General features: G+C 44.4%; 1 protein-coding gene across 2 annotated transcripts in view; it reads left to right on the forward strand.

The window, feature by feature from the left end:
• The first annotated feature begins 4,653 nt into the window (after positions 1-4,653).
• LOC143399050 (solute carrier family 22 member 4) overlaps positions 4,654-15,607 on the forward strand; it is a 47,743-nt gene continuing 36,789 nt past the window's right edge. For both annotated transcript variants that reach the window (XM_076855765.2, XM_076855766.2), the window contains exon 1: positions 4,654-5,160. In XM_076855765.2, coding sequence (XP_076711880.2) covers positions 4,768-5,160 — 393 coding nt within the window. In that variant the 5' untranslated portion in view covers positions 4,654-4,767. The remainder of the gene's footprint in view (positions 5,161-15,607) is intronic.

Consider the following 15,607-nt stretch of genomic DNA (forward strand, 5'->3'; position numbering starts at 1 on the left):
AATAGGGCCATACTGGGTACCAAGAATTTTTTTTTTTTTTTTTAATATATGGCCTTTCGGAGACATTTAAGATCAAAACCATAGAATGGGGGGAAGAGATAGGGGAAATTAATCAGTTAACAGCTGTAGGAAAACCAACCAAATGACTATATTGAAACCTTGACTATAACAAAGAGTGGCTTTCTTATAGCAGCAAGAATGCCCATGTACCCAGGTGACACCCTCTGCCCTGTTATGATGCAGTAAGGAGGCCCTTACCAGATGGCAATACCTTGATGGTTTACTTCCCAGTCTCCAGAAGCATGAGAAATAAATTTCTTTATAAATTACCTAATCTGTAGTACTGTTATAACAGCAAAAAACAAGCTAAGACAGAGCTCAAAAGTTGCTTGTTTTTATGTGAGAATAATGGCAGTATACATCCATTCTCTTGCCCCTGGACTATGTTAATGCCACTCTCTGACACAGTATTTGTTAACTTTGATTGTCTCAATAGTCCACAGTGGACACCGTGGTAGTCCATTATATTAATGACATAATGCTAATTTGTCCTAGTGAACAAGAATAACCACATACTCTAGATGCCCTAGTAAGGTACATGCATGCCAGAGGATAGAGACAGAAAGTGCGAACAACCCATACTTGTGAAGCTTTATTTCACCTCTTTATTCTAGAAAAGTTAGATGTATATAAAAGTAGACTAAACAGCTGGGCTCAGTGATGCATTCCTATAATCCTAGCGGCTCAGGAGCTGAGGCAGAAGGATCGAAATTCAAAGCCAGCCTCAGCAACTTTGTAAGGGCCTAAGCAACTTAGCCCTTACAAAAAGGGCTGGGGATGTGGATCAGTGGTTAAGTACCCCTGGGTTCAATCTCTGTTACCAAAAAGAAAAGAAAAACATAGACAAACTAGCAAACCAAGCCCCCAGATCCACTCTCAAGGCCAATGTTATTTCATCTATGTCTCTATTCACTTCTCCCATCCCATATTATCTTGAAACAAACTGGTGAAGTCAGTAATGCAGGACTCTGGAATACACTAGGGTATCCCCTAGAAAATAAAGACAAGTTGTTGTGCCTTACCCTTTGGACATAGTGCTTGGTGAATTCCTGCTCCAACTACTTACTGAGTTTCTCATAAGGCTCACAACTTTGAGTGAAGCCCAGAGTTAAGAGAAAGCTCTACAATGTGTCCCACTCTGGTACAGGCTTCCCTGCCATTTGGTCCATATAATGCAGCAGATTCAAGAACACTAGATAGAGTCTCTGACAAGCTTTACTAAAATAGTTTCAGTGCAGATCTCTAGAATTCTGGAACAAGACCATGTCAATACCTGGGCATGGTGGCACACTCCTGTAATTCCAGCAACTCGGGAGGCTGAGGCAGAAGGACCACACGTTCAGAACCATCCTTAGCAATTTAGATTCTGTCTCAAAATATAAACTAAAATGGGTCAGGGATGTAGCTCGGTGGTTGAGTGCCCCTGGATTCAATCCCCTGTACCAAAAAACAAACAAACCATACCTTTGAAAAAGACAGCTACTTGACCTTTAAAAAGCAGCTATTTGTTTCCAATAAAAACAGGACCTGACAATGGGGCATCAAAATTTCATGTAACCAGAGATGCCCAGTATAATCTGGGTATTGCTAGATTCTATCAAGTTATAATATCAGGAAGGTTCATCAGCAATCCACCATAAACAGAAACGGCAGATTCAAGATCAGGACTAAACAGGTCAATAGGGTGCATGTTATAACAATAACAGGTGGCTTAGATGCCATGATACCTACCTCAGCTATACTAACACCTGTCTCAGCTCAAACCCGTTAGGGGTTCTCTGCAACTAAATGAAGAAGGGAAAAATACTCAGCTCTGACTCACAGATAGGTTAGCATAATCCTACATTGATTACTGTTACTGCAACACAGCTCCATTTAGAATGTAGCCCTGAAAACTGGTGAAGGAAAATCCTTCCAACAGGCTAAGCTATAAGCGATGTACTTGTTCATTCATGTTGTAGGGAGGAGGCAAGACAGTTTGATTTACACATACTTGTGAACAATGGCAAATAGGTTAGTTGAGTGGAACCTGTTCAGATCTCAGGTCCCACTTGTGTACAACTTGGAAGTACAGGGGAGTAGATGAATGGAACAGAATTAGGAAATAAATGACTCCTCATCCTAGGTAGCTCTTTAGGAGTCCCAGTGGAGCTGGGCAAGGTTGCACACTTATAATCCCAGCTACTCAGGAAACTGAGGCAAGAGGACTGCAAACAAACAAACAACAACAAAAATCTAAAGAGGGTCCCAGAGGAATGAAACCTGGGTCACTCATAGCAATGAGGCTCAGACAAACCTGAGACAAATGAAAAGAGAGAGGCACTTGCCTTCTGCTGATGAAAAAGGTAAAAGAGCCACCAAGATATTCTGTAATTAAAGGTAAATATTTGAGCCAGACTCAACCATGCACCTGTAGTGGATCACTTAAGCCCAGGAGCTCAAGACAAGCAGGGCAACATAGCAAAACCTGCTCTCAAAAATAATTAATTAGTTAATTAATAATATTTAACATAAAATTGCAAAAAAGAATGCAGAAATCCTAGATGAACACAATATCTATTTATCTACGTATCTATCTGTATAATTTTTTTTTTTTTTTTGTAATGAAGAGTGAACCCAGGGGTGCTTTACCACTGAGCAACATCCCCAGCCCTTTTTATTTTTTGAAACAGGATCTCACTAAGTTGCTTAGGGCTTTGTTAAGTTGCTTAGGCTGGCCTGGAACTTGTGATCCTCCTGCCTCAGCCCCCTGAGTTGCTGGGACAACAGGGGTGCACCACCATGCCTGGTTCACAATATAAAAATTGCAAGTCACAATTGGTATTGCTAATTTGTCTTTCAGGTTCGGGCTTCAAGAGGGCTCTTCCACACAGCATTGTTATTACACCCGGCCATTGCCAACTATCAGCTCAATTTCACAGTTTTTTGTTGGCTTTATCTCCTTTGACATTCACTTTACCCAACTCCTCAGATTTATTTTCTAGGGATCACTTCTCAAAATAAACTACCTCATATAAGTTCTTAGGCTTTGCCTTATTATCTGAATTTGGGGTGGAGGACTGAAATCCTAGCTAAGTAAGGTAACAGCTTACTACTCAAAGGATACTTTTTAAATTAAATGGAATCTATTAATAATTTCACTGAGTTAACAGGCATAAATCAGTTATCTTGCACATTAGGACATATGGTCTAAATATTGCAGATAGGGAAACTGAGGTTCCAAGGTGGTGGGATGTCAGCATAAGAGGAGGGGTCAGATCTGAGGATACAAAACAGAGGCAGAATTGTCCCTCAACTTCTCAGTGAGGGGCCAAGGAAGCAAACCCATTGCTGCAAAAATCTCCAGAGGTGAACTCTTTCACCTGTCAATCTCATCTGCCTCTTGAAACCCTGGGCTCAGACTCCAGCTCAGGCTATCCATCTCACTGTCTATCTCACACAACAGCTGAAATGCATAGATCATAGATCTGGGCATTGAGCAGAACCCACTCCTCACTGGAAAAAAAATAAACAAACAAAAAAAGACCCTGGCTTCTAGTTTGTTACTCTGCCAGGTCTGGGCGTCAAATAGAACCAGCTCCAGCTCCTCTTCATTCCCTCCTCCTTAAATTCGTGGAATGGGGCCCGGCTATTCTGCAAACAGAAGGCCTTCCAGTCCTAGAAGGTTCTGGAAGCCTGCCCCAATAAGGGGACCTGAGGGCATGGTCAGGGCCAGGCCAAGGGGATGAATATTGGAACTCAGGTGTGGTGACAGCCACGCCTCCATCACTATGCTCTGGAAATGGGTCAGAATCTGCCTTGAAGTCTTCTACAGAAGCCCGCAGAAGGACTTAGGGACACCGCTAGGGCCACCCTGCAGCCCTTATCCCCATCCCTTTTGGTCCAGAGCGCATTTGTGACCCAACATGACCTTGTTCATCCCTCCCAGGCTCTGGGCCTGTTAGTCCTTTTCAAGGTGAGGCTCCTGGCGCTTCTCTAGGCGCCACCGGTTGGCGACTGACTCGAGCCCTCCTAAGACCCGTGAAAAGTGAGCTCTCCGTCAGCTGATGCCAGCCACTTGAGCCGGGTGGCAGAGGAGAGCGCGCCCTCCTGTCACCCCTGCAGCCTGCAAAAGTTTCCCGCGAGCACAGACTTCGCTAAGTCTCTGGTCCGCGCCCGCGCGAGTCCAGACTCTGCACTGGGACAGCAGAAGGACTCCTGACCCGGGCTAGGCCTGGCACCACGCCGACAGAGAACCTGGGGTCGACCTCGCTCCCAGGCTTTGACCTCTCCCTTTCCGTTCCGCCCTCCCACGTGCGACTGGGGATCGGGAAGTCAGAGATCCGAGCTCGCCAAGCACTACCTGGTGCCTCAGCGCCACACTCGCTCACTAGCTTGCAGGCCACACCGCAGATCCTGGCTTCAAAGCCCCTAGGTTGCCTCTAGGCGAGCCAGGGCGCGCAGCGCGGGGCGGAGTCAGCGAAGAGCCCCGCCCCACCCCCGCCCGGCCGCAGCCCATCCCTCTCCTCCCGCAGCTGGGGATGGGGGTGTGGTCCCGAGACTTAGTCTTCTTCTGGCTCCGGGGATCATTCCAACGCCTGAAGCCCAGTTTCCCGAAGCTGTCCTCTGCCCCAGAACGTCCTGACATCCACAGGAAAGGCCCAGGACGCGCGGCAGTCCCGAGAACGTCCTCATCACCAGGTTGCCAGCTGCGTAGCAGCGGGAAGCATGCGGGACTACGAGGAGGTGACCGCCTTCCTGGGCGAATGGGGGCCCTTCCAGCGCCTCATCTTCTTCCTGCTCAGTGCCAGCATCATCCCCAATGGCTTCAACGGTATGTCAGTCGTGTTCCTGGCGGGGACCCCGGAGCACCACTGCCGTGTGCCGGACACTGCGAATCTGAGCAGCGCGTGGCGCAACCATAGTATCCCGCTGGTGCTGCAGGACGATCGCGAGGTGCCCCACAGCTGCCGCCGCTACCGACTGGCCACCATCTCCAACTTTTCATCTCTGGGGTTGGAACCGGGACGCGACGTGGACCTGGAGCAGCTGGAGCAGGAGAGCTGCCTGGATGGCTGGGAATTCAGCCAGGACGTCTACCTGTCCACCATCGTGACCGAGGTGGGTGGCAGTCCCCCTCCGGGGCCCAGGTACTGGGAATGGAGCAATCCTCCATTTGCGTCAGCCCCGCGTGAGACTCCCTGGCAATGCCTGAGTCAGCGCCCCCTCTGCCTCAAACCTGCCTGGTATGCTACTAGCTTAAGCTTCTAGCAACAGGTACGCAATCCAAGGGAGCAAGACTCAACTGTAGGCTCATTTCTTAAGCGTTTCTGTCCAGTACCGAGAGGGTAGAGAATGGAGTGTTGTCACTAACTGTCTTTTCCTTTCCAAGTTTCACAACAAATGAAGTTATTTCCTCAGAGCCTAAATACTGTCCTGGGGAGGCCCAGCTCCAGGCTGCCTTGATTTACAGCCTATATTACTTTCCTAACAGGGGTGAGAGCAGGGTTGTGGAGGACTTTGCTGAGTCCAGGCATAGACACAGAGAACGGCTCCTATCCTGAGGCCCCAATTTCTTCAAAAGGGAGCATGCTGGTTATGCACAGGGAACAAAAAGAGGTAGAGCCCTAGCCTCAAGGCACTCATGGATAGGCTCGCAGAGAATTCTTAAGATCATAGTGCCAGCTGGTGGGCAGGGGCTCCAGCCTCTGCCACTAGCCCCTCAGTATCAGAAGTGGTTTGGGTGCAGGTTCTGTAAGTTTCAGGAGTTGGAATGTACATGCACTCACTCTGTGTTTCCTACTGTGCATCTATTGAGGACCAGGAAATGCTAGATCAGGTCATACCCTTCTTCTGAGAAGAGTGTTCCCACAGACTAATTTCCGGTTGTTAATCAAGCTGGTAGAAGTCCCTGCTTCTAGACTTCATCTGTATATTCCTCCCAAGAAAAAAGGAACAGTTGTCTTTGCTATGGCCTCTGTTATCCTTTTCCCTCAGTACAATGTGGCAATCACTAGATAATAAGTCTGGCCCTGTGCTGGGCCCCAGGGTGTAGATATCCGGGACATGGGTCCTGCCTTCAAAACTCAGATGCCTACGGGGTATACTGGCTGTGTTAGAGAAGACTAACATCAACCCTAGTTAGCAATGGGGTTTGGGAGCATAGCTTGCTTGCTGTGTGACCTGGGGGTAAATAAATTACCCTTTCTGTGGAATAACAAAGTGAGGAAATGCTCCAAGAAGGAGTGATAACATTTAAGCTACATCTGAATAGGACCTGTCCAGGCAAAGATAATGGCAGATTTGGGGAATGGAATTCCCATAGATGAGGGTAGTTATAGTTCAGAGGACCACAGGAGGCTATAAACACTCATAGGTCCAGTTCATAGGCATACTGAAGAGTTGACTTTATTTTGAGGATGGCAAGAATGTAGCAAGGCCAGATTTGTATTTTTAGGAAAAAAAAAAAAAAAAAACTTACTCTAGTTTTTATGGAAAGCAAGAGGACCTGTGAGGAAGCTATGGAAGTTACCTCTGCAAGAGAATGGTGGTCAGTTAGAAGTGGTGGCTATAGAATCTGCAGGAGCTGTGGGAAGTGACCCACCCTGTGGACCTCCTCTGAATCCCCCAGCATTAACTGTATGCCTGCCTTGGGCCCTGAGATGGCTTCTCTGGCTTTTACCCCCTAGCAAGGGCTCCTGATGCTTGCCCACTCCACCTACAGCCCAGCTCAGGAACATCTCAGGCTGGGAGCCAGTTCAACCCACCTCAATTCCTAGAAGCATTCTCAGCAGCTGAGATGGAGGCTGGACCGACTGGCTGCAGACTTCCCAGACAGTTGGACTGAACTCCCCTTCCTTACTGGCTTTGTGAACCTCAGGATGTGAAGGGTAGGCAGCTACTGGCTTCCAAGTCCATAGGTACCACTGTTGTGTCCTGTTCAGAAGTTTGTAGACACCTCTAAGAATGCACATCCTCATACACACACCTGTTGCACTACAATCATCTGCTCTGCTTTTCTTTTGCCTTTTTTTTTTTTTTTTTTTTTTTTTTTGAGATGCTTGGGATTGAACCCAAAGCCTCATGCATGCTAGGCAAAGCTGTACCACTGATCTACCACTGAATTATATTCTCAGCTCTCTCCCCCTCCACACTTTTTTTTTTTTTGACAGAGTCTTACTCAGTTTCCCAGGTTGGCCTCAAACTTGCAATTCTCCTGCATCTGCCTCTAAGTAGCTGGGATATAGGTGTGCAGCACCACCCTCAGCTCCCAGATCAGATTTTTTTTCATCAACCTTTCCTTTCCTTGCTTGCTTTTTGAGTGATGAGAGTAAAATAAAAGGCAAATGGGTACTGGTGGCTGGGAGGAGGAGTGGGGAGAAAAGCAAGTGCCAAGGTAAATGATATGGGTGGCTCTCCCTAGAGGGGTGCTGGCACAAGGAGTTCTGGGTGATCACTAACAAAAAGAAAAACAGAAATTAGCATATGTTGGTGAGCACGTGGAAAAATTGGAAGACTTGTGTGATGCTGGTGGGAACATGTGTTTTCCATTGCAATAATAAATACCTGAGACAATCAACTTAGAAAGAGACAAAATTTACCTAGCTCCTAGTTTTAGAAGTTCCAGTCTGTGATTGATTGGTGCCATTGCTTTTGGGTCTTAGGAGGCAGTGTAATAGAGCAAAGCTGCTTTCCTATTGGAGGAGACCAAAGAGAAAGAGGAAGAGACTGGAGCCCCACAATCCCCTTCAAGGGCACACCCCCAAAGATCTACCTCGCCCTCCAATTGAAGTTTCCACCATCTCCCAGTAATGTCATGTTGGGGGCCAAGCTTTTAGCACAGGGGCTTTGGGGGAACATTTTAGATCCAAACAATGGAAGAACATTAAATGGCGTAGCTTCTATGGAAAACAATATGGTGGTTCCTCACAAAATTAAAAATAGAGCTGGTCATGGTGACTCATGCCTGTAATCCTAGCAGCTCAAAAGGCTGAGGCAGGAGGACCATGAGTTTGAGACCAGCCTCAGCAACCTAGAAATGCCCTAAGCAAGTCGGCAAGAATCTGTTTCAAAATTAAAAAAAAATAAAAATAAAAGGACTGGGGATGTGACTCAGTGGTTAAGTATCTCTGGGTTCAATTTCTGGTACTGAAACAAAAAAAAATTTTTAAAGGATTACCATTATGATCCCACAATTCCATTTTTGGGTCTATACCCAAAATAATTGAAATCATTGTCTCAAAAAGATATTTGTATACCTGCGTTCATAGCAGCATTGTTCAAAATAGCCAAAAGGTGAAAACAACCCTAATATCTATCAACAGATGAGTGTATGTTTATAAATATGTTTATGTGGATGTGTTTACACACACACACACACACACACACAATATAATATTATTCAGCTCTAAAAGAAAGCAAATTCTGACACATGCTACAATGGATGAACCTTGAGGATATTATGCTTAATGAAATAAATCAGTCACAAGAAGACAAACATTGAATGATTTCACTAATATCCATTATGAAGAGTAGTCACTCATAGAAACAGATTGCAGATGATGGTTACCAGGAGCTGGAGAGAGGGAGGAATGGGGAGTTGTTGTTTAATGGATATCAAGTTTCTGTTTTGTACAATGAAGAGTTCTGGAAATTGGTTACTCAACCATGTGAACTCTATTGAACTGTGCATTTTAAAACGATGAAGATAGTAAATTTTATGTTATGTGTATATTTTATCACAATTTTTAAAAATAAGGATAATAATGACCCACCTCATCTGGGTCATTGGGAGAGCGTGGTGAGATCATGACCCCATATATGTCATGTGATAACCAACACAGAGGGTGGCACCAGCAAATGACATAATAGGTGGGTGGTAAGAACAGGACCTCATCACCCTCTTTCTTGTACCTCTGTCTGGATACTGTGGATATTTTGGGACCTTTTATAAGTCTCAGATTGTGGCTGGCCTAACAGGTGATAAGATTGCTGGAGGCTGAGCCCATCTCCCCAGAGGGGAAGTTCCAAGGCTCTGATAACAGGACATACATAGGTTCAAACTCATGCCTACTTGGCTAGTGCCAGTGGAAAAAAAATGGCCTCCTCTCCTCACAGGGTCAAGCCTATTGCCCCAAGCAGGTCTGGGCATCTGGGCTAGCATAGGTAGAGGGACCATCCCCAGATCATGTCTCTGCTTTTTCTGGGCCAGGATCTCCCAATGGGCATAGTTTCAAGGACAGAGAAGCCCACCTAGTCTTCCTCTCAACCTGGCCCTCCACGGGGGGACAAGACCAGCTATATCCCCAAGGATGCCATGTTCCACCATAGAAATGTGTTCCGTAGATGGCAGGTAGCAGGGATCTGGCGTCTGAGTCGTGACTCACATGAGTATATCCGTCTGCTTATGTATATGTGTGCATCAGGTCATTTCTTTCTTCAGAGGCTGTTTGTGAAGTCCAGTTTATTAAGGCAGCTATTAAGAATCAAATTTTTGAAACTTCATTTTGAAATAAATTTTGATTTAGAGAAAAGTTGTAAAAGTACAAAAAATTCACATACACCCTTCATCCAACTTCCCCTGATGTTAACCATGACTCATAATCCATTTATCAAAAGCAAGAGATTAACATGGATTAACAATTGCATTAACGAAACCAGTTTTCCCCTTAATGTTCTCTTTCTGTTTGGGGATCCAATCCAGAACCCCACATTATATTCATTGTCATGTCTCAGTCTCCAATCTGTGACAGTTTTTCAATTTTCCTTATCTCTTGTGACTATGACATGTTTTATGAGTTATTTTGATAAATGTGCCTCCTTCTGAGTGTGTGTGAATTTTTCTCATAAGTACATTGAGTTATGCACTTTTTGGTAAGAATACCATAGAAGTGATGTGTCTTGGAATATCATAACAGCAAGCACGTCTTAATTACTGGTGATGTTAATCTCAATCACTTGGTTAAATTTGTTGTGTTAGATCTCTTCTTGTAAAGTTATTATTTTTTCCCTTTCAGAGTTAATAAATATCTTGGGGGAGGTATTTTGAGATTATAAAAAAAATACCAAACTCTTTGTCTCCTCAAATTTTTACCCACTGCTTTTATCATTCTTCACTAGACCTTGGCTGAAACCATCATTACCATGGTATTTTCCTAGTGTGGATTTGGAATTATTCTGGAAAGAAAAGCCTCCCCCCCATACCAATGTATTTAAGCATTTACTAATTTATATCACTAGAGGATCATTGCATATTTATTTTACTCTATCAGTTATCAATCCTTAATTATCTTGTTGTTGCAGTTGTTGCAGATTGAACCAAATTACTTTTCACTTTAAGAAAAAAGAATGGAAAAGGCAGGGCAAGGTCCTTCCTCATCTTTGGACTCAGGGCTGGAAGAGGCTTGTCCTCCACAGCCTCTGGGGAGGAGAGCCAGTTGCATCTAGTAGCTAAGGGAGGCAGCAGGGCAGACACAGAAGCAGGGGCAGGTGGCACCTGAGATAAGACTGGACATTATGTGGGGAAAGGTGGGACCTCAGGTATCCAACAGTCTGTCTGAGGTTGGGGTTTTTCACTACTCCAGTGGCCAGACCTTAGTCTCTATGGGCATGCCCTCCCTATAGCTCTTTAGTACCATGGACTTCAGAGAATAGTGACCTTGTGTGTGAGCAAGCTCAGAGCCTCCTGCCCTAAGACTCAAGGAGTAGGGACACCAACTGGTTTCCTGATTTGCAGGGAGCCTAGGTTCATCAGCAGGGCCACTGGGAGGGCAGAGATAGGCCTGGTGCTAAACATGGGCTGGCTCTTGCCTCAAGCCTGTCGTCTTTTCCCCAGGAACATCATTAGCTACCCTTGACACTTCCCCCACCACCTGCCCATGACTGGGGAGACTGAGGTAGTCACCTCTGAGCCAGAAACCTTGTTGATAGGCCATCAGTAGTCTGAGACAGGGCTACTGCCACACACTCTAGGCACTGTCCTTTCTGCCAATGGCTACATCCTTTAGGAGTCTGGTGGTGGAGCTGCTGGTGGCCATGTTCCTAAGCATGGTGACCATGCCCTTAAGTGTGATCAAAATTCCAGCAAACAGCCTGCACCCCTAGAGGCACTAGCCTTGTGCTACTTTTCCTGGAAGATGGGATCAGGGCACAGTCAATGGCAGGAAACACTGATTTCTACCCACAGCCTCAAAGTGGGCCTGGTCTATGGAACAGGCTTCATCCCCGGCTCGGGGGGGGGGGGGGGAGCTTCTGGGAGGCACTGGGGCAACCATGAACAATAAGACTGACAGCCTGGCAGTGTGGCTAGCCACTGTGTACAGTCTTTTCTGTCAGGTGTGCAGGTTGCCCTGGGATACTGCTGGCTGGTAGGGAGACCCATAGCCTGGCTGTCAAGAGGGCCTTAATATTAACCAAATTGCTCAGCTGAGTCCATGCTCTGACCTGACCTCTGGTAGATTTCAAAGGGGATGAGGAGGCAGAGTCTCAACTCAAGCAAGCACCAGTGAGACATATTTCCAGTCAATGCTTCAGAGAGCAGATTCTGCCAGTGCCAGAGAACAAACAGAGGAGCCTCCAGGGTGTCCCCTATCTCTGGCCTGAGTGTGCTTCTCTGTTTGTTTATCAGCTGCCTTGCCCAAAATTGTTTGCCTGTTGCCTCTCAACTGTGTTCCTCTGACAACAGGCACCAGGATCTCAGAATATGCCTTTGTTCCAAGGTTGCTGCACCTGTACTTCCTGCCAAGTTTCTGGATAAACAGACTTGGTCTGTCCCTCCTGGTGGGCAGCAAAACCCTCTGAATCCCAGGTGGCAAATTGACAAGGCTGTGATAGGGCTTGTCAGGAGGAGCTGGATGTGCCTGGGGCTTCTGAAAGGATTGTAATTCCCCTCCCCGCTTGTGACAGGCTACATTCAATTTATGTTTTAGACTAATGCAGATCTGCCTCATTATCTGGAGTCTTAGTGGGGCTTAAGCATGTCTCTGGAGCCCAAACGAAGGCAAAGATCCCCATTTGGAGCAGAGATAATGTGGAGGAAATGGAAGCTCTAGGGAAGGATGGATTCAGCCCTGTGGTCTAGCAAGAAGTATGACTAGCCCAAGGTTGGTAGCATCTGCTTAGCATCTGCAAGACTAGAAGGCAGTTTCACACTGGCTCCTTTGAGAGCTTACCCTCAAGGCTAGGTGGCTGGCACAGACCCTATCCTCAGAGTACAACATAGAAGAGCTTTGGTGGATCCAGTGCCAGGATGCAGAGGCTATGCCCTGGTCCCTAAGTGCCCATCCCTAGCTTTCCATTCAAACTCCTTGTCTTTTGCTTTGATCTAGTCTAATGACCACAGAGAACTCTTCACTAGCATCTATCTACCTGAAGTGGTTTTTGCTTTACCACTAATCTAAAGGAAGAAGCATGTTGATAACATTTTAAGATGTGGCAGCTTCAGTTATCTGTAAAGGAAAAAATGAATAGAATAATTAAATAGCCAAAAAGATGGCCCGAAAAATGTGAGAAAACATTTGCAAATCATATATTTGGTAGAGGACTTGTATCCAGAATACAAAAAGTACCCTTTAAACTCAACAATAAAAAGCCCAATTTCACCAGCTATTATATGCCTGTAATCCCAGTGACTCAGGAAGCTGAGGAAAAGTGATCACCAGCCTCAGCAACCTAATGAGACCCTATCTCAAAATGAAAAAAATTAAAAGGGCTGGGGATGTAGCTCACTGGTAAAGTGCCCCTGGGTTCAATTCCGTGAGTAAGAAAAAAAAAAAAAAAAAGACAATCTGATTTTAAAATCAGCCAGGAGCCTGATGCACACCTGTAGACCCAGCCACTCCGGAGGCAAAAGCAGGAGGATTGCAAGTTTGAGGCCAGACTGGGCAATATAGTGAGATCTTATCTTTAAAAAAAAAAGTAAAATATTTTATGTATTTTGGAAAATAGGTTTATTTCTCCAAAGAAGAATATTTGCAAATTAATAAGAACATGAAAAAAATTTCCAACTTCTAAAATGGTAGTGACAGGGCCTCTCCAGATTTGCTTCCCAGTGAAACAACTGTAACTAGTTGTTATACACACATACACACACGCACACATGCATGTACACACATACACATTATAGAGTGTGCACACACACACACACACACGCACACGTACACAGATTTTTAAGAAATTGTCCTAAGGACATACAACAAATGAAAAACACTTATGAGTGGAAGTCCATTGCCCTGCAGTCTCAACCTCTTTATTCCTCCCTTTCTTCCTTCTCCCTCTCCAGCACAGAAAGCAGGATAGTGGGCCTGGCCAAGAAAACAGAGTCCTCTCTTCCCTCAGCTCACAGTCAGGGGATACAGTCTCACCAAGAGGGGCCAACAATGCCCGCCCCATCTCACCCTGCATTCCCTGAACTCTGGGTTGCAGAGGCTAAAATCCTGGTGACTGCAACCAGGAGTTCAGGAGATCCCTTTCTCCACCCAGACCTTATATATTGGAGGCTCTAGCCAGGTCCCACGGGTCAAGAATATGGAGGTCTTGACTTCCCTTGCCTCGGCTCATTCATAGGTCACAGGTTCCGTGTCAGGAGAAGCTAGCCAAAAAGACCAGGGGCTGCTACCCACACCCAGTGTCCAACTCATAAAGAAGAGGTGTCATTCTAAGAGTGGGTCACTTTCCTGACCAGTGCTCTGCAGCAAGGGCTCAGAGATTTGGTCTGGGGGAGAAGTAGTCAAACAAACAAAAAACAAACAAAATAGATAGTTCTGACACTGTCCCCACGGGAACTGACTTTATTTGAAACAGAGGTATAGACAACGGTTAAGCCTACTATTGCTTCTAAAAATAGGGGAGATTCTGTGGTAAGCAACTAAGAGGAAACACATAGCTCCAGTAGAACAAACTAACCCACAGGGCATCTAGTTTACCAGAAAGAACCAATAAAAGAGACAGCTAAGAGCAGCCCTTTTGAAGTCAGGACAAACCTCAAAGCTTGCCTCAAAAACTACTCCACCCAGTATCCTAATTAGAGGTAGCCCAGGGTAGGGGTAATCATCAGGGAGACCCAACTTCATTCCATTACAAACTATGCCGTCTTGTGAAAGAAAAAGAAAAAAAAAAAAAAGAGTAATTACCTAGGCTTTTTTTTTCCCTTCAATTTTTAGTGAAAGACTTAGACGGTCAACTCCCAAGTTTACCTGTTTTATATTATTTCATGCTATCGTAATGTTTTAATATTATTTTAAATCCGAAATTTTGTCTGTGGAACATCTGGTGTCCGTGCCGAATGCATCTAGGCCATATCTCCTTATTACAAATTTGATCTGCATATTGATGTCTTAAAATTTTAAGACACTTGCTTTCAAAATCTGTAAGCCAATATTAGATCTAGAAACAAAATCTTATAGATTTTAACTATATTAATCTTTTTAGGTTTTATTATAAATAGAATAGAACCATATCTATCATATATGTTGCTATTAGAAATGTCAAAATATGTATAGGTTTTTAATAAAGTAAAAAAAAAAAAAAAACTCCTGCAAAAGGGCTTGAATTCAATTGGATTGGATTATGGGACAATTTATGCCCCAGGGCATTGTCAAAAAGTAAGAAAGCAATTACCCAACATTTAATGGAGCTTAAAAGTAGGGTGTGATACTTTCATAGGCAAACAGCTTAATAGAAAGATCATGACATAGGGGTGGGGTTGTCAGTATCCAGAGTCCCTACATCATGTTATCTAAGGTGCTCAGTTTTTACAACAACAAAATTATAAGACGTGCAAAGAAACAGGAAAGTGTGACCTATACTCAAATAAAGAAAAAAGTAAGCAACAGAAATTGCTGGAGAGGGCCCACATGTCAGATTTATCAAAGGCTTAAAAGCAACTATTATAAATATGTTAAAAGAGCTAAAAAAAAAAGTAAAAGTAAAAAAAGGTATGCAGAAAATACCTCATCAAATACAGAATACCAATAAAAGATAGATTTTTTTTAAAGAGAGAGAGAGAGAGAGAGAGAGAGGTTTTTTTAATATTTATTTTTCAGTTTTTGGTGGACATAACATCTTTATTTTATTTTATATGGTGCTGAGGATCGAACCCGCACATGCCAGGCAAGCGCGTTACCGCTTGAGCCATATCCCCAGCCCAACATTTATATTTTAAAAGAACCAAAAAGAAATTCTGAAGTAAAAATATGTAATGACCCAAATTAAAAATTCACCAGATGGGCTTAACAGAGATTTGTATAGGAAGAAGAAAGAATCAGCAAACTTGCAGAGGATTGGAAATTATGGAATCCAAAGAGCAGAAAGGAAAAAAAAATGAAATGGGGAAAAAATGAGCAGAACTCCAAGGAAAATGTGGAACACCACTAAACACACCAGTATATGCCTAATGGAAATTCTAAAAGAAGAAGAGAGAAAAAAAGAAGCAGAAAAAAATACTCAAAGAAATGGTGACTGAAAACTCCTCATATTTGATGAAAACATTAATCTATATGTCTCAGAAGCTCAGCCAACTCCACTTAGAATAACCACAAAAGAAATCCACAACCTGATACATAGTAAAACA

This window comes from Callospermophilus lateralis, chromosome 5, assembly GCF_048772815.1.
Source record: "Callospermophilus lateralis isolate mCalLat2 chromosome 5, mCalLat2.hap1, whole genome shotgun sequence".
In the NCBI taxonomy this organism is placed as follows: domain Eukaryota; kingdom Metazoa; phylum Chordata; class Mammalia; order Rodentia; family Sciuridae; genus Callospermophilus; species Callospermophilus lateralis.